This window comes from Schistocerca nitens, chromosome 1 (assembly GCF_023898315.1).
Source record: "Schistocerca nitens isolate TAMUIC-IGC-003100 chromosome 1, iqSchNite1.1, whole genome shotgun sequence".
Lineage (NCBI taxonomy): Eukaryota > Metazoa > Arthropoda > Insecta > Orthoptera > Acrididae > Schistocerca > Schistocerca nitens.
In genome coordinates this window covers 920,161,958-920,180,727 of record NC_064614.1, presented here as the reverse complement: position 1 = coordinate 920,180,727, position 18,770 = coordinate 920,161,958, and the positions used below count along the sequence as shown (strand labels likewise).

At 38.5% G+C, this 18,770-nt stretch overlaps 1 protein-coding gene across 2 annotated transcripts in view; it reads right to left on the bottom strand.

Annotated features, from left to right (window-relative positions):
• The window catches only part of LOC126192378 (nuclear pore complex protein Nup133), a 127,509-nt gene extending 110,377 nt beyond the window's left edge, over window positions 1–17,132 (bottom strand). For both annotated transcript variants that reach the window (XM_049932598.1, XM_049932599.1), the window contains exons 1-5: window positions 16,917–17,132; window positions 15,995–16,122; window positions 15,388–15,590; window positions 7,371–7,688; window positions 4,005–4,181 (exon numbers count right to left, since the gene is read on the bottom strand). In XM_049932598.1, coding sequence (XP_049788555.1) covers window positions 4,005–4,181; window positions 7,371–7,688; window positions 15,388–15,590; window positions 15,995–16,122; window positions 16,917–17,035 — 945 coding nt within the window. In that variant the 5' untranslated portion in view covers window positions 17,036–17,132. The remainder of the gene's footprint in view (window positions 1–4,004; window positions 4,182–7,370; window positions 7,689–15,387; window positions 15,591–15,994; window positions 16,123–16,916) is intronic.
• Between the last annotated feature and the right edge of the window lie 1,638 nt (window positions 17,133–18,770).

The following is an 18,770-nucleotide window of genomic DNA, read 5'->3' as shown; positions in this document are numbered from 1 at the left end:
AATTTGATAGCTTGCGGGCACAAAAATCCGTTCGGAGGCAATTTGTTATTATGAAGCATTGCATAGTCTTCCTAAAGCCTTTGACACACTTTGCTGTTGGCAGACGCTTGTATGAGCACTGTGTTTTGTTGTTGAATATGGTGAATTTCCTTTGCAACTTCAGTTTTATTTTCATTTTTTTTTCTCTCGTTCTTGCTTTGTTGCTGCAGTATTATTCTGCAGTAGCGGGATACAGTAATATCCTTTGTTAGAGTTCTTACCAGTCAAAATCACAAAAATTTGACTGAAAACTAAAACAATGAAAAATTCCTGGAATTCTAAAAAATTCCCGGGTTTTCCCGGATCGTACACACCCTGTGATACACACATGTAAAAGTAGCATAAACTGTCCTACCTTTGTAACTATCAGACAAAGATCCTTGTTTTCCCTCATCATCATTATACGTGGGTCCCTCTGGTCCTAGAGTATGAGTGAACTGCCCTTCCTTTTAAACCTTCCTCATCCCATCTATCTAATAATTTTTTGTAGATAATGTAGTTTACCTAGAAACTAGCCAACAATTCTGTCTCATAATTTACGCACACATGGGATCAACAGTCAAAGTAGCATATTTACACGAGACAGGCACTGCAGAATAAAGACAACATATTTCCATATAGTGAACCTACTTTCCAGCATTTACCGTACTTACCTGACTGTAAAATGTGGTTCTTCCCAAATCTGATATTCGAAAAATACTCATCTTATATTCACATAAGAAACTATTGTTGGTGAGGTCAACATTTTTAGATTGCTTAATGGGTGACTATCATCTTACAGATGAAGCTTTGGCCACTGAAGTTTCATACAAGTTTACTTTGAAGAATTCTGAAGGGTAGGGCTTAGCAAACAATACTTGCATTCAAATAGGACGAGGATTTTCCCGGTACGCTGGAGCACTTGATACAGTAGCAATCCTGCTTGAACAATCACACAACATTTGACTCGCAGCGCTAGTGCAAGGGACATTGAGAAACGATGAACTAGCCACTACTACAATTTAATACTCTGCTTAACAATTGGCAGTGGAGAAAATAGCTTTAAATTCTATCAACTTACAAATTTTTGTTGTATTTGAACAGGTTTGCATAAAAAGTTCTCATATATGTATGGATATCATATACATACATTTATGCTCCTTTTCAAACAAAAGGTAACATTCAAAGGCAAATTTGTTGTCCTTCCAAATCCATTACTTGATTCTGAACCCAAGTCAATATTTTATTTGGTTATGGGAAACTGTAATGATTTACTGAGAAATTTGTTTGCTTATCATATCTTAGAGTGTGTGTGTTTGAGGTTTACGGGCGCTAAACAGCGGGGTCATCAGCGCCAAAACGCATAAAAACAGGAACACATGCAGTGAAGGGACTAAGACGGACAGCGAACAAGGAGAACGGCTAAAAGACACAGACATGACACAGTGTCAAATCCTCACATACAGAGGCAAAACAAGAGGAGAAGGAACACACTAAAAAGGAAGGGAAACAAGGAAAAGAGAACAGAAACCGAAGGGAAACAAGGAGGTAATCGTGACTGGCTGACCTCTTACCTAAAACCTGGGTGAGCCAGTCACCCAGCAGCACATTAAAACCCTCTCCCTAAAATCCGAGGCAACAAATTGGACAGGACACAAAACCGTAAGACCTTAACTACAGTCATTGCGTCATCTTGTAAAATAGAAGGCAAATCCAGTGGCAAAGAAACCACCGCCCTTTGGTCAGAGAATAAAAGACAGTCAAGTAAAATGTGGCGGACAGTAATCTGGACGCCACAAGCACTGCAGATTGGGGGATCCTCCCGCCGGAGTAAAAAACCATACGTTAAGGGACTGTGCCCGATGCGGAGGCGAGTGAGGAGAACCTCATCCCGCCTGCATGACTGGTAGGACGTACACCATGGCCGCGTGGTGGCCTTGACCAGACGCAGCTTATTTTCACCGACTGCCAGCCACTCCTCTTCCCACTGACGCAGAACGCGAAAACGCAGGAGGGAGGTAACAGCATGGAGGGGGACGGCACATGCAACAACGTGAGGGAGGGAACACGCATCTTTGGCAGCCACATACGCCAGTTCGTTTCCCCTAATACCCACGTGCCCTGGCACCCAGCAGAAGGAAACCTCCTTCCCCTGCCGTTGCAGGTGGAGTAGGGCATCATGGATGTTCCGGACGACCGTATCCGCTGGGTACAAGTGTTGCATGGTCTGAAGGGCACTCAGGGAGTCAGAACAGATGAGGAACTTAAGACTGGGAACACATCTCATCTGCTCCAATGCCCGCAAGATCGCAAACAATTCGGCATCAAAGATGGTAAACGCCGCACGAAGCCGTAACTGGATGACTCGATCAGGGAAAACAACAGCACAACCAACAGAGTCCCCCTGTTTAGTGCCATCCGTAAATACTGGTACATGGTCCGGATGCTGGTGTAAAATATCGGAAAATAAGGAGGTAAAAACAAATGCAGGAGTGCAGCTCCTCCGGTACTCCGACAAGTCTAAAAGGACGCTGGGCCTCTGGAGCAACCAGGGAGGGAGACGAGTAAAACCCAGTCGTTGGGGGGGCCACACGCTCCTCACCAAGGGACTCAAGTAAATGCTTGGCACGAATCCCAAATGGTCTCATTGCCCTGGGACGACTGGAAAAGAGACGTTCCATAGGCGGTCGGGCAACGGTAGGGTACGCAGGGGAGGTAGGACAGGCAAGGAATTGACACACCCGTCGCACCATGAGGAGTTTCCGCCGGATGGCGAGCGGCGGTTCCCCTGCCTCAGCACACAGGCTGAGGATGGGACTAGTACGGAAGGCACCAGTGGCCCATATCTTAGAATATTAATTGTTACCAGCTTTAGAACAAGATAGTGACATTCAGATAAAATGAGAAAGAAAACTAATTCAGAATTAAATGTTTAACAAATAAAATAGGTCACATTAAACTGACAGCAATTGTTATTGCAAGAATAAATTACAGTGGAAAGATCTGTTGTGGAAGCAGTACTGACAGATGTCACTAGACTGCGGGATGAACAGAAGTTCGACAACTGGACTGAATCATGATTGCGAATTTTTATTTATATATCAGTTGCTGTTTTTACATATGACTTGTACCAGAGAAGATATTGCTGTTCTTTTTTCACTGTTGCTTAAGCACAGCACTACAATGGTTGGAGAAGGGAACAGTAACACCAACTTGGCTAACAAGCAGAACTGCAACAAGGGTGGGGAGGGAGGGTATTGAGTACACAGTAAATTTCATCATGCTGCCAACCAAGGCAATCTGAACTGTGTACTCTGACTTTTTATGAATTTCTACCATTTGTAAATCAGTTTGCCTGAATCCATTTGTACCTGAAATCAAACTGACTTTAAAATCATACACATACTCAACAATAGCACACATTTCTGTAGAATATGGTGAAAGTCTAGTTTGCAGCTAGTGGTGTGCTTAGTGCTTTGTGCAACAATGTTGTTGATGCTCATCGTGAGGTGTAACAGGAATAATAGGCAAGTGTGTCTGCTGGTTCTAAACAGCCAATGAGAGAGAGTGGCAGGCAAACGATGTGTTTGGAAGCACGAGACGTTGTAACATTATCATGTCAGTACAGAAGTGAAATCCGCTACTTCTTAAAAAGAAGGGCCGTGTTCTCAGGTCTCTCCATAACAACAAACTCGAAAACCGCAACGTACTTGGAAGAAACAGCCAAATATTTGTGACAACAAAAATATAAGTTTCACAGTTGTCCTGTTATTACGATGACTAAAAATGGTGATACCACAGACAACAGACTAACTAAACAAAAAAGGCATGTAACTTTTTAGGAAGATGCCTTAGGTCAATAAAATTTTAATTTTGATTAGTCAGAATATGGGAAAAAAAAAATCTTCCCCCTTAAAAAAGAATGGGTCGTCTTACATTGGGTAAAAACGGTACTATTCTGCCACTATCGACAGCAAGTTACTTACCCAAAGAGCACAGAACCCTTCTCTAACCATCACACTAATGTCACACTCAAAGAGAAGGGTTTCTGTCTCCCCCGAAGACAGTAACCATTTCTGCAGTGAATGTTCAGCTAGCACAAATATATTCCAATCATCTGATGCTGAATCACCATTTCTGACAGCAACTATCTTCACCAGCTTCTGCAGAAAGACAATTGACATGGGTTAGGAAGTTCTCTCGTGAAAATAGTATGAAAATGAAAAAGCTAAAGAAAAGAATGTTAAAGAATTATTCATTACTTTTTATCATGCTGTTTTCCTTTATCAAATGTGGTGCACCATTGGTGTTATCACACAATTCAGAATATATGTCACTACTGCTTTATAAAGTAAAACTGCAGGTATAATAAATACCGTATATAATCAAAATGAACACAGGCAACTTAATGGCATGCATAGACCATTATTCCTTTTTTCTTCTCCACACAACTTCAGAGGGTAAAAAAAAACTTTATAAACATTTTAGCCTTGTCGTATGATCCAGTCACTGTTAACATCACTAAATTTCACAACTGCTTTGTTGAAGCATAGAGCCTTCTAGTTTCAGAAAATACCAATTATATAAATGACAAACTAATTTTTATTTACCAACTATGCCAACCATCTGGTTACTGATGTTCTCTGCAGTTTAACTGCTCACTGTCATTTTGTGTGTGTGTGTGTGGGGGGGGGGGGGGGGGAGACCTCGCCAAGCCCTAAAACTTACAGACACATTTTAGCTTCTACACTAACTGCAGTCAAATCCACCATAGTTTGAAGTGTACAGTCGTGGACAAAACGAGCGAGACCCCTCACCTTTTCGTTATGCTGATCCGCACAGCTTTAAAGTCGCTACACAGTACAACAGGCAAGGCGACAAAGTGCTGCCAACATACTATGCACAGGCGTGAAACTGAAAAACTGTCCGAACTTTGTTAGACTGTTTTCAGTCATGTGTAACACTACATTAATGCTGATTAGTGTGTTAAACACAACACGTAAATATAAGATATAAATGAAAGAAGAAATGCTAATTAGTATGAACTGTAGTAATAAACATCAATTTCAGCTTATCGAGGTAACTGTTTTAGCAAAATATTTTGCGCATTCGGCCGCGAAACGGTCTGTATCAACGTTCAGACCAGTCATACTGGATTACCGTTGCTGACCTTCCATGAAAGTGTGCAAATTTAGCAATGCGTGAAGATTCATAACGAAATTCAGTGAAATATCATTCAGTGCCACACTTAAGTCAATTCAGTTATTGACAGAAGCGGAAAAGTAGGCAGTAACAAGTATGAAATTCTACAAGATTTTCTTATTTACATCCACAGGGCGCCGGTACCCAATAAAGGTAGCAGTAAAACGTATTGGGGGCGCGAGAATTTCTTAGAATTGCTTTACTGATAGTATATCGGGCTCCATCGAGATTTGAGCCGAAAACAAACCAGACCTCCCTTGCAGTAGCAAAACACATTTCACTACGCTAGCAGACAACCCAGGCAAACAGCCCTCTATTATTACCCCAGACCTGAATAAGCCGGCAATTTCACAATGTAAATGGCAAAATGATCTGCAGTTTCCATTGCATTGAGCTTTCTGGACTCAAAAACATGAATTTTGTACCTTTATGTCACCGCTTATGTGACAATCATTCGGCACGTTTATCGAAATAACAAAATACCGTTGTTAACAAGTAAATTTAGTAGGATAATTCTGCACCATCCATTTTTTGACATTTCGCGTAAATTTTATTTATATATATGGCCGTATCCTTAGATTACATTGACATAAAAGCTAACTTTTTTTACACCACCAAGAGATACCTTTCCGCTTATTATTTCTACCCGTACTCGAGGTAAAACGGTTTTAAGGGTTGGGTAGATAGATAGATGGCCAAGAAAGTGCGACTAGTAGGGTTCCATTTTTAGGTGGCAAAATCCTAACAACAAAAATAGCTACGACAGTTGCTGAAGATGAGGGCTGCATGAATAATTCCCCCTACTCATTGTTTGAAGTGTTCTAGTTGCAGTCGATACAACAGCATTTTAATCGTAGCTACGCTTTCGATCCAAATCATTTTTACAGGAATTCAAATAAAATCCATTTGCCTATACAAGGGGTAATTCAGATCCCAGTATCAATGCGAACGCGTTTTAGAAGTGCGAGCATTTCCATTACTAGCTAGCTTGAGAAACATTTCTGCTATTTTTGAACGTTTTACGGCTGTGGCGTGTCTAATGGAGAATTCGAAATATTGTAGAATACGTTTGGCAGCTATTGTCGCCGTTTATTTCTTGTGGTGGTGCAGAATTATCCTCCTAATTTTACTCGCTAATAAGAGTATTTTGTTATTTCGATAAACATGCCGAATGATTGTCACATGAGCGGTGACATAAAGGTAGAAAATTCATGTTTTTGAGCCCATAAAGCTCTATGCAACGGAAACTGCAGATCATTTTGCCATTTACATTGTGAAATTGTCGCCTTCTTCATGTCTGGAGTAAAAATAGAGGGCTGTTTGCCTGGGTTGTCTGCTAGCGTAGTGAAATGTGTTTTGCTACTGCAAGGGAGGTCTGGTTTGTTTTCGGCTCTAATCTCGATGTAGGCCGATATACTATCAGTAAAGCAATTCTAAGAAATTCTCGCACCCCCAATACGTTTTACTGCTGCCTTTATTGGGTACCAGCGCCCTGTGGATGTAAATAAGAAAATCTTGTAGAATTTCATACTTGTTACTGCCTACTTTTTCCGCTTCTGTCAATAACTGAATTGACTTAAATGTGGCACTGAATGATTTTTCACTGAATTTCGTTATGAATCTTCATGCATTGCTAAATTTGCACACTTTCATGGTAGGTCAGCAACGGTAATCCAGTATGACTGTTCTGACTGCTGATACAGTCAGTTTCGTGGACGAATGCACATAATATTTTGCTAATTCGTAACGATCTGGAGTACTTTGTCTTACTAAAACAGTTATGTTATCTCGATAAGCTGAAATTCATTTTTATTAATACAGTTCATACTAATTAGCGTTTCTTCTTTCATTTATATCTTATATTTACGTGTTGTGGTTAACACACTAATCAGCGTTAATGTAGTCTTAAACATGACTGAAAACAGTCTGACAAAGTTTGGATAGCTTTTCAGTTTCATGCCTGTGCATAGTATGTTGGTAACACTTCGTCGCCTTGCCTGTTATGCTGTGTAGCAGACTTTAAAGCTGTGTGGATCAGCATAACAAAAAGGCGAGGGGTCTCGCTCGTTTTGTCCACGACTGTACATAAAACATATAATATTCGTATACTAAGGATGTTAAATTGTGTTTATTATTTACAAGAAACTTACTGTTTCTGCTGAGTGTGCAGTGGGCAAGCCACCAAATATGAGCGAGGACACACGCCGCCCAATACCACCGAGCCAACCGTGAGGAGATCTAAGTGGGCGACAAATGAGTGTGTGTCGACCTGACTGCACCAGTGGTTGAACTAGAACTACAGTAGCTGTAGTTGTTGCTAAAACACAACCAAAAGGTGATATATCTGCCAGTTGGTCGCATTCTTGACCTTGGAGGTCTACAACGTGCTCTACGGAGGCACCAGAATGCAAAACACTTGGCCAATACCGCACTGTGCCTTCTGGTGAGACAGCGATGCAGGATGGTACCTTTAACAAAACATGAAACAAATGACTGAAGTGTTAATATTGAAACACGTCAACAAATGGGCACTGAGAATTTAAAGTGATTACAAAAAATAAATAATAAATCGTAGTCCCATATATTATAGATGCACTTTGTTATTTTCATGTTGCGATCAGAGAAAATTGATAGAGAAAGCCTGAAACACTCAAAGTCACAGAAAACAATATGCAAGTATGAATTTTGCATGGTCAACTGTGAGTCGTACAAAGTTGGGTAGTAACAGGAGTTGACACACCAAACACTGCAATATGTAAGTGGGAATATTTAATTATCTCAACTAATACTAATGTAAGTTACAACAGGAACAAAAGTGGGAAAATTAAGACGCAAATAATAGTAAAACAGCAACAGGAAATTTAGTTATTTGCATGTTTCATGGATCGTACTTTTGACAACTCTCTACAATGTACAACAAGCCAGTACGTTCACAAATAACCTATATCCTCTTCTTTTGGTATAAAAGTAAGGCTAAGTTGTAGCTACATATTGATATATAACTGGACCTTTACTTGACTCATATTCTACAATAGAAGTAAGGCACTGAAAACTATAAGGGTCCAAAGAATAGAAACAAAGTTTTTCAGAAAAATAGAAATCACACACTAAGTTGCACACAGACACAACTAAAAGACACTTACACATTAGCTTTCAGCCACAGCCTTCGTCGGAAAAACACACACCATTCATTCACATAAGCAAACATACCTTAGGCACATGTGACTGCCAACTACAGCATCTCTGATCAGAGCTTTTTCATACTTTTAGTATATTCAATCCTTACATACTAATTTTCCAAACATGGTATCTCACATGTAAGAACCCTTGTCACAGATGCATATAAATATGATCTCAGAATAGCAGAAGACATGTAATACAGACTCTTTGGCCTACCTGTCTGTTCCATGTTTAAGTTACATATTTCAAATGTGACCAAGAACTGTCACTGTCTAAGAACATAACAGTAACACACAAGGGCAATCTATGTACTATGAAGTAGGATGAATTTCATATCCTAACATATTAACACAGACATGGCTTTAATAGTGCTCTAGGTTTCTGCACCATTGTTTGTTTTCCAGTTGAACCTCAATTTCAACATCACAAAAAATACATAATTGACACTCATGTCATTGATACATACATACATACATACATACATAATGTACGTAGATTTACATTTCTGCTGTTATGTATACAACTTATGTTGTAGACATTGATGTACATACAAGTGTTCGTTGTCCTCTGTATCAGATGCCACCGATGATGCACTGTACACCCGAATACCGGTTTGGCTGTTATACATTTTAAGTTCAACTCATGGTGTTTACATGGCTTTTAACAAATATTTACAAGCTACAGAGAACCAAGCATTCAATAAATCACATTTGTTACTTTATGTAGTATCTCCCCAACATCAGTTTCTTAGGATTTTGTAGCATATGCCCTGGTAGACCATCAGTTGGTGTCTAATGTTTTATCGATAAGATGACTGGATAATGGTCACACAAATGACTGTGGATATGCCACTGTACTCAGAAAATTGCAGCACAGAAAATTGAGAAAAATTTTGCTTACTGTGCCTGTACCTATAAAACTGTCTTCGGGGGGCGGGGGGGAGGGGGGGGGGGTTATAGAGGAGAGGAGCAGTCCACTCTTGCACCACCAATGACATGTATATCAGAGTGTGGTCCTTATGGAAACAGGAAACACTACCTCCATTGGTTAGAGTAGCAGCAATCATGGAATTGTGATGTTACTCAGTATACTGGACAGTGTAAAAACTGTGTCTATTCCAGGAAGCACTCTATGTCCACAGGAAGCTGCCTGGTCACGTATTGCCACAGTTACATGGCCATTGCAAGAATTATCTGCTTTTTATGGGGCAGAAATCAAGACTTTGTGTCTTTTACATGAATTCGTGGTCACAGTCCACAAGAAAAATACCATCTCATTGTAAAATAATAGTTTTTAAAAAAACTCCAAACAGCAAAGATTGTTATTTTTCCAAGACCACTGGTTTCAGCAAACTAAGTTGCCATCTTCAGATCAACTTAATGAAATGTAGGCATTAAGGAAGTTTCAGATTCCAACTGTCTGCTTTGACTTATGAGGGAGGTCATCAACATGGTGGACACCACTAGTTCCAGCATATACAACATTATGACCATAATGTCTCTACATACACATGTGAACAAAAATAAACTGAAGGAAACACTTCACGGCATTCGCTTCAGAACTGCTACAAATTCGTTGGGCAATACACCACACCTACCAAACTGTCAACACAACTGGCACTGCTAAGAGTATCCTACGACTTCCACATCACTGGCAAAGGATTATACACAATGCTGGTGACTACTTTGAAGGTCAGTAAAACTTTGTACAAGCTGTGGATAAATAGTTGCCACTATTAAAATTCCGACCCTTGTATAAGGGCCCAATTTCTGGTCCCCAGACAGTCAGTCCACGGCCGAGTATCAGACGAGAAACCTGTGTTGGTGAGAGCAACAACAATGCTTCAACTTAAATGTGAAATAAGTGTAACACAATTAAGCCATGTGTTAAAACAACGACAGTGTCTGCTCTATACATACCCTTCTATTCTTCAAGAACTGCGACCTCTGTGATTAGGTTTTTACTGCTCGCAGATGTTCAATAGTAAATTATTATAGCAGTATGTGGATGTTAGGCTGAAAACTATTAATGAGTTAATGAGGCTTATCGAAAGTTAAACAATAGTGCACTGGCCATATTAAATGTGTATATGGGAGGGGGGGGGGGGGGTGAAAGGTAAACAACTTTGAAACACAAATGTGCACCAGTCAGCTACGTCATTTACAGCAGACAGTACTGCACTTCCACCCCATATTTTTTTTCAGCCAGTACATTGACACCGTGCTGTCTTTTAAACCATGTTGTGAATGCGTAAATGTGGCAGCATCCAACATAAATATTTAAATATGTCTTCAGTTCTAAATTGTCATTCAATTACTGCATAACCCGGCTAGAATATAACATGAGCATGAATGTGAACTACATTGAAGCACACAACCGTTTTCATATGTTATCTGTAAAGAAGTAAATCTGTTTAAAATTATTCAATTGGGTTCGCTGACTACTAAATGGCTCTGAGCACTATGGGACTTAACATCTATGGTCATCAGTCCCCTAGAACTTAGAACTACTTAAACCTAACTAACCTAAGGACATCACACAACACCCAGTCATCACGAGGCAGAGAATCGCTGACTACTTTCATACAAACTTTGTTCACTCTTGAATATCACTACACTTTTATAACATGGAGAGACACAACATTGGAATCAGCAAATGTTACTGAAAAGATTTCTGAGATTTAGCTGAGAAAGTATTATGCTCTGACACCAGCAAAGAGCGGTAGAAGTTAAAATAGTTTCTCATAGCACAGATTTTGATATACATTCAAGTTACCTTTACATGGATTCTTTTTTTACAATGGCAAATATATATGTCTGAATTATTCGGCAATTGAAACTCACCGCCAAAAGCTTTCATGAAATGGCAGCAGATAAATGAACATCGGTGTATCACAGAAGTGATCTGTTCCAATTACATGAAAATAACTGACTGAATTAGACTTGGAAAAAAAAAAAAAAAAAAAAACATTAATCCGCTTAAATAATTGTTCTCAGCATTTTCAATCAGAAATAAAACTATAACTCTTGCCAATAATATCATATAAATATATTACTACTAATGGCGGCATTGCAGCTTGTCCGGAGCGAAGCAAAGATGAAATGCGGAGGATCAAGATTAGTAATATTCTTACAGAAAATATTAGATAAACTTGAATAACATTATTCTCTATTTTTCTCCAATAATTTACAATAGGCAGTTTACGTAATAGTAATAATACCAGACCTTATCATAGACGGCAGATTAAAGTGCGTCTTGGTAGCATCATGACTACTCGAAGAAGAAGAAAGCAACAAAAAATCAGGGATAGTAATAATTGTTCTTACAATTAAAAGGTATCATTGTTTTCAGTCCATTTTCCATGGTTTGTGAAGATACTCTTACACCATCTCTGCACTATCAAAACCAAACTGTTTCTCTGACAACACACTTATCTCTCACGATATCACATATTTAAAAAAAAAAAAATCTTTTACTGACTGTAAAATAGGGGCGTGGATGCTATTACAGGCTGTATATGCAGACAAGGAAAAAAATATTCCCGGATTTCCCAACTAAAAGTACACTTTCTCTCGGGTGAAAAAACACTTTTTCTGAGTTAAGTGACAGTATATTTCCCTCGAAACTGTAAAACTTATCAATCCTTTGAATGGTTATGATTTTATACACGGGTGTAGAATTTCCCGGCACTACACAAAATGAAACTCGGGAGGGGGGGGGGGGGGGGGGAGAGAAAGGAAAAAAAATTGGAAATATCTTTGATGTGAAGCAACATGTATCCTGCATATTTTTGTATTACGAAAGTATAAATTCTAATTCCATCAAAGACCACATGTTACTTTCCCAAGCATTGAAATCAAGACTGTGATGCACTTTTGTAAGCCAGTCATAGCTCATGTCACGTCATCCTGCCAGCAAATGACGGTGGATATTTAGAGCATAGGACACGTGGTGTAGTCAGCCAATTAGCGACATGAATTAAGCAGCGCAAACACACAAACAAGAAAAGTTAATGGTTTAAATTGATATACATGGTGTTACTATAAGAAAAGCAAAGCATTCACATATAATATTGGTCTCTAACGTTAATAAACTGCAAGAAGCTTCCACAAATAATGTTGATATTTTTGCGTGTGTTACACTTTAAGATATATCACACAAATGCGCCAGTAAAAATTTTAATAACAACGTAAATGTCTGATCTGCTGAGCTCTAAAATCTTCTAAATGGCTCATTATCAAAGAGTTGATTTTTAAATGAGAGTCAAACGCTATGTGATTTAAGAAATTCATCATACATTCTCGCACGTAGTTCAACTTGCATAAATGGAAATTTACTTTGAAAGTAATGCTTTTCAAATCACCATTCACAATATTTTCCCCTTGACCTGTTAGAAATAGGTTCATTTCAGCAGTTACCAGAGAGTGCCAGACGACAGGTGCCACCGTGCTTGCGCAGATACAATGACGTAGGAGGCCCATATGTTCGTAATTGTAAAAGTTAAAAGATCTCACGTTATGTCATAAAAGAAACAAGACATCAGAGTATACCCCAAGAGTATTGGAACGTGCACATTTAAAGCGCATACTTAAAGTGCACGTTCATATGTCCAGATTCCCAATGAAGTAGTCCTTGACCTGATATCATAAGCTTTTCAGTGTGGTTTTCAGAATGTAAATTTTCTTGGAGTACCACTACTGTATTATCTCATGTTGGTTCTTTATTATGGCATAATGCCCCACGTGCTACAAGACGAAAATGTGCACTTGAAATGCAGCAAACAGTTGAAACTAGGGAATAGTGTGGAATTAAACACTTCGTTTCAAATACACTGACTGCCTCAGCGGAAAAGATTAATAAAAGCCAAATTTCTTAGGAAATCGGCAATAACAACTTCACTGTTCTGCAAGGAGATTAATGCTTGCCAGTCAGAAAGGTGGAAATAAAATAAAATCTGAAACTAATAACAACTTTTTGCCTTCCGTAATTATGTGAATGTATTTTAATTCACTTGACAGCTTCTGGCCACAGAAATCTGTTTTGTTTTCATTTGACATGAGAGCATTAAACAATGAGGAAGCAGCAGTAATCTTTCTTACCTGTTATTCCGGTTAGTCGTTTATTTCCACTCTGGTAGTCTGAATCTATGGATTTCGCTAGTAAATATAACAACACTGATCATTCACAAACCCAGTCAACCACATAAACAGCGATTAGAATTCACACGTTCCGCTTTATTCCACTCAGCTCGTATAGCACCATCCCCATTTGTCTACAGGAAAGTATTTCTAGATGTGAGGGGGATTCCCCTGGTAGAGACATCGTGTACACTATGCACACATCCAAAAATCAACTTATAATTCATTCAAAAATCAATGGGGATGCGTTTCAAAATTATATGAATAATCGCTTCAGGCAAATGCCAGGATTATTCCTTTGAAAGAGCATGGCCGACTTCCTTCCCCATTCTCCCCTAATCCGAAGGGACCAATGATGTTGCTCTTTGGTCCCCTCCCAGTCAATATTCATCACAGAGCTTCTCCTTTACAATTACATTTTTGCCTTTTCATCTTGTCTCTATTCACTGTCACTCCATACAACACCATGGTTTTTCAGTACTATTATACGCTTTCCTCCACAAGAGCAATGACATGTTTATGGATAGGAGGCCAATGAGGTATAGTTTGTAAAGAAACTGGTTTAACTGTTTAGTGTCACTTGTTATCGCACAATAAATTGTGTGTTTACAGACTTCTCACTGGCTTTCATTGATTAGACAGCATAACCTGCCCACACATGCAGGATAATCCCAAGTGTTATTTAACGTAATGTGGTGTTTTATCAAACACTGTCCCACCATGTGGTTCCATCTCATGTGAGGAGACACTATCAACAAGTTAAGAATATTTGTTTCTCCACTTTCATCCCTACAAACTTTCTTTGGGGGGAGGAGCGCAAGAACTCGCTGCAGCAAGATAAATGGAAAGCCAAGGATAAAGTGAAAGAAGTAGTGTTAATAAAAGTACCAAGCTCTGAGGATCAACTTTCATGCAGTACTTTTCTTTTGCATTAAACTTGATGATGAATTACTTTAGTATTATTTTTGTTACTAAATAATTTACAAGATATGTTACATCAAATAACTGACTAGTCTTGAAGTTTCTTACGCATGTTGAAACACGGCAGAAGGTTGGAATTAATCATATTCTCATATTGGTAAGTAGGCCCTAATAGTTATTTAAACAGTGACACAGATTTGCACTATTTCAGTTGGAATACTATACAGTGGTGAGGAAACTATGATGAAGAGCACCTATGGCAGTAATACTTTTCCGATACCTTTGAAGAGGCTGGAGCTGCTCATCAGTAGCATTCCATATAGGTGGGCTGATGGCTTAAGTTCCTACTACAGAGGTGATATTTTGCCAATGCTTTTGGAGTTGAGCCCAAGACCTTTAGCATGGAAAATATGGACATGGAGCATATAGGTACAAAGGTCCAATTTTCAGTTACTATCCATTGTGTTTACAGATAAAGGTGGAGTATTTTTGCTTGCATGGAAGTTTGTGGGTGGTCTCTGTATGTACAATGAATATCGACAGGACCTTATTGCATAGGATTCAAGTAATTTTTACTCTCCTGAGTGCCCATAACAGCAACTAAAAACCTGACACACTACATTTCATTAGCTTCAATGCTCCAAAAGGCTGCTACTTGGGCTGTGGTTTCCGCCAATTTTTATGCTGTTAAATGTACCTATATTCTACAATATCACCCAACAAGGTAACTGGAATTGCAAGCCATCTTGCAAACACAGTAAAATGACCACCTCAAGCTACCACAAATGTGAACTCCTGATAATAAAAAAGTCTAATGACCTCAACATTGACTAGTTGTTAAATACTAAGAAGAAAATACTGCATCTGAAAAATATGTACATAAATATGAATTATAAATATATTTACAGTCAATGGGTGTTTCATGAACCTGATTTCCACGGGGTGTAAAAACACAAACTAGAGATGCTCTGTGTGCAAGATCACTCGGTGGCAACGTTAGCTCTTGGCACTGACTGCTTGCAGGACGAGAGTGACCTGGGGGCTGACGATACTGCCAAATGAGAAGACGACGTCCACACACAAACCACGCCCACCCATCTGCTGACATGGACACACTTGCAGCTGTTGATCCTGTAAAAGAAAACAATTATGCAACTTTGTGAAATGGTAAGAAGAATAAGGAAGTCAGTCAGATAAATTCCTGCTGATTGCAAAACAATGCAGATACTAGGCCTAATTATAGTTCCATATCATTACAAAATATAGTCAAAACAGCACAAATTAAAGCAAGTAAAGAATGCGTTTCAGGAGGGATAATGGGAGGGGGTAGGGGGGGGGGGGGAAGAGTTCTAATCCCAGCTTTTCAGGAATATAAAAACAAGAATTATATACGGCTTCTGTCCAGAAGTTGACAGAAACAAAATTTCATTTCAGCACCAAAACCAAAAAATTTTTAATGATGAAGGATAATATTCTGAATTCTAAAGAAAAAAGTTTCACTTTTTTGCCCTTGCATAATTATTTTTGATACTTACTATCTGAAAACGTGAGCACTTCAGTCACCAATACAGGAAGTGACAGTCCAAAACTCTCAACTGTATGATACGGTGTTTTGCAAACAATCTGGATAGACTGATTCGACTGGCCAGAAATACTGTACCTCCTGAAAAACACAGAAAAGAAAATAGTGATGTATTTAAGCACTTTCTTTTTCTTAATAGCTACTATCTTCGAGCATCACCAATGTTTCATCATCTTGAAGGCAGTCCACATGCACTTGTTAATGAGCAGAAATGAATAATTGTGTTAGCTCTCTACTAGAAACACTTATTTCTGCAGGCAAATAAAATATCCTACTAAAATTAAATCAAGACACATGTTTGTTAAGAAAACAAGAGGATCTAATGACGCTTAACAACTTGGTGACTAGCCTACCTAGTATTCAAATATTTGTGGTGTCTAAGGACAAAGCAACGATCCAACAGCCCAACGATTTTGATCATGTTTGAAGGATAAGAAAGCAAGAAAGGCACAGAGCCACATGAAGAATAAAGAAAAATCTTCAGCATTTAGGACAGTAACAGCAAAGCCCATCTCCATGGACATTAAGCTGTAATGCTGGAACCTACAAAGGTGATTCTAGGCTTAAATGTGAAAGCAAATGAAAGTTGTGGCAGAAATAATATAATGAATAAAGACAGGACTGTTACCCATTATTTGAAGCACAGTATTTGTATTTAATGACACGCCTAGATTATGCCTACATAATTGTTATTTTGGATTGGTACGGCTCTAAATACATCTCTTCTTTGGAGCTATTGGGTCATTTACTATTCTTGAAACATAGTCGAATAAGAAACGAGAAAAAATATATGTCAATGATAGACTGATAAAAGAAAAGAATTAACGCGAAAAATAAAGTGAATGACAGAATGAATGCTGTAAGTATTGACTTACGACGAAACATTTCTGTTTCCTCCCGGCAACAGTGAACTTCTTCTACTTGATGACGCCGAAGTTGGAACTCTAGGCGACAAGACGGTTTTCGACTGGAAAGGGCTTCCAAAACTCTTCATTCTTATGTTATCAACTTTATTAGGTTACAACAATTATGAGTTAATAAGAATACACAAATTGCACATCAACTTAACCAACCCGCACTCTTTCAAAATAATATCAAGCTACTGATCGATAGAAGATCGATGTATCGATACAGCTTTTAGGACATAACTCGAAAATTCCTGTTTTTTCAAACATTAACTATTTTATTCCCACGTTAGGAATTCAGCTATGGAAAAACCAAAATTCTGTTTTTTCAGTATTAATACGAAGCACTGATACAAAAATATTCTTTAATATTAATTTTATGTAATGTTGTCTAGGAACAGCGATGGGAGTCGACGGTCAAATGAAATGAGAAACATAATAACCCAACAGATGGGAAAGTATTATAAATCTGAAATAAGTTAACATCGTAACACATGGAAAATATTATAAATCTGATGTAAATTAATATATTATTTGCTGAAATGTTTATTTTTGGCATTACTAAGTACAAAATTGAAATAAACGTCAATGAAACATTAAAATTACACACATTGTGAAAAATTGACAAATGAAATAAAAACTCCAAAGTTTCTCCAAATACGCATTACTGCATGTGGTAGTAGGTGAATCAATTCTTTTTTGCCATCGATCACAATTGTACGCCACATTTTTCCACATGTGATATGTGTGAAGCCTTTTGCACAATATTTGCAGTTTCCTTGCTTGACACCATATTCTGACCAGACACCAATGTTGTCATAACTGGCATTAGCAATTGGGTTTGTTGATAGTCACACCTTTCTTTTCTTTAGATTCTTCTCACTACTGCAAGTCTCCCCCTTTTTTTATACCTATCAACTTTCCAGTTTTCATCAAACATGCTTATATAACAGTTTGAAATTGCATCAGTGAGTACTCACTGGTTTCCTCAGCTGTCCTTCATGTCACCCATGCAATACCCAGCTGCTACCTGTTTACGACTGCTACCCGCAGACACCGGAATACCAGTCTCATATCTACCACTTGTGAGATCATACATCAATTTTACACAGCTCCAGAAGCATATCATCTTTACCATGTTTTTATGTGTTGTATTGTTTTACAATAAATGGTTTGACCACATATACAGACTTTTTTCTGTAGTATACCACCTTTTGCATTTCGATTCTTGCTCTGTGGCAGCATGCGATGAAATGAAATTCATGGCTTACTAATCATTCCACTGGATTACGGAGAGGATACACTTGGTTGCAACTCTCCAGTCTTTACTAACACGTCTCACTTTCTTCAGATCTCTTTCATTTGCCAAAGGGCATTTCTGCATTCAGTCCTGCCTAATACTGACAACACAGAATATATCTTGTAGTGTTACTGCAAATTGCTAGGATGAGAACCAGTTATCAAAGAGTACTTTGAAATTTTGTCCTTCGGATAAATCTTAACAAAGTGCCACTTCTATGTCCACAGAGAAACAATGTCCAAAATCACCACATGTATCTTTTCCCACATAAGAACGAAACTAATACATAATTCCAGATGAACCTGCATCCGTGAAAATCTTGAAACCCCATCTGTGGAGTTTATTTCGAAAATTTCAAGCAGCTGCAACCTTTGAATGTCACAACCCATTCATCAACAGAATTGTATTCTCCTACAGGAATTACATTCGTACTGTGAAGAATAATGTTAAGCAATGTCTGTATTTAGTTCTTCATTTTCTGGATAAGTTCTTCGTTTCTGTTTGATGTTACCCATTGTATGAAA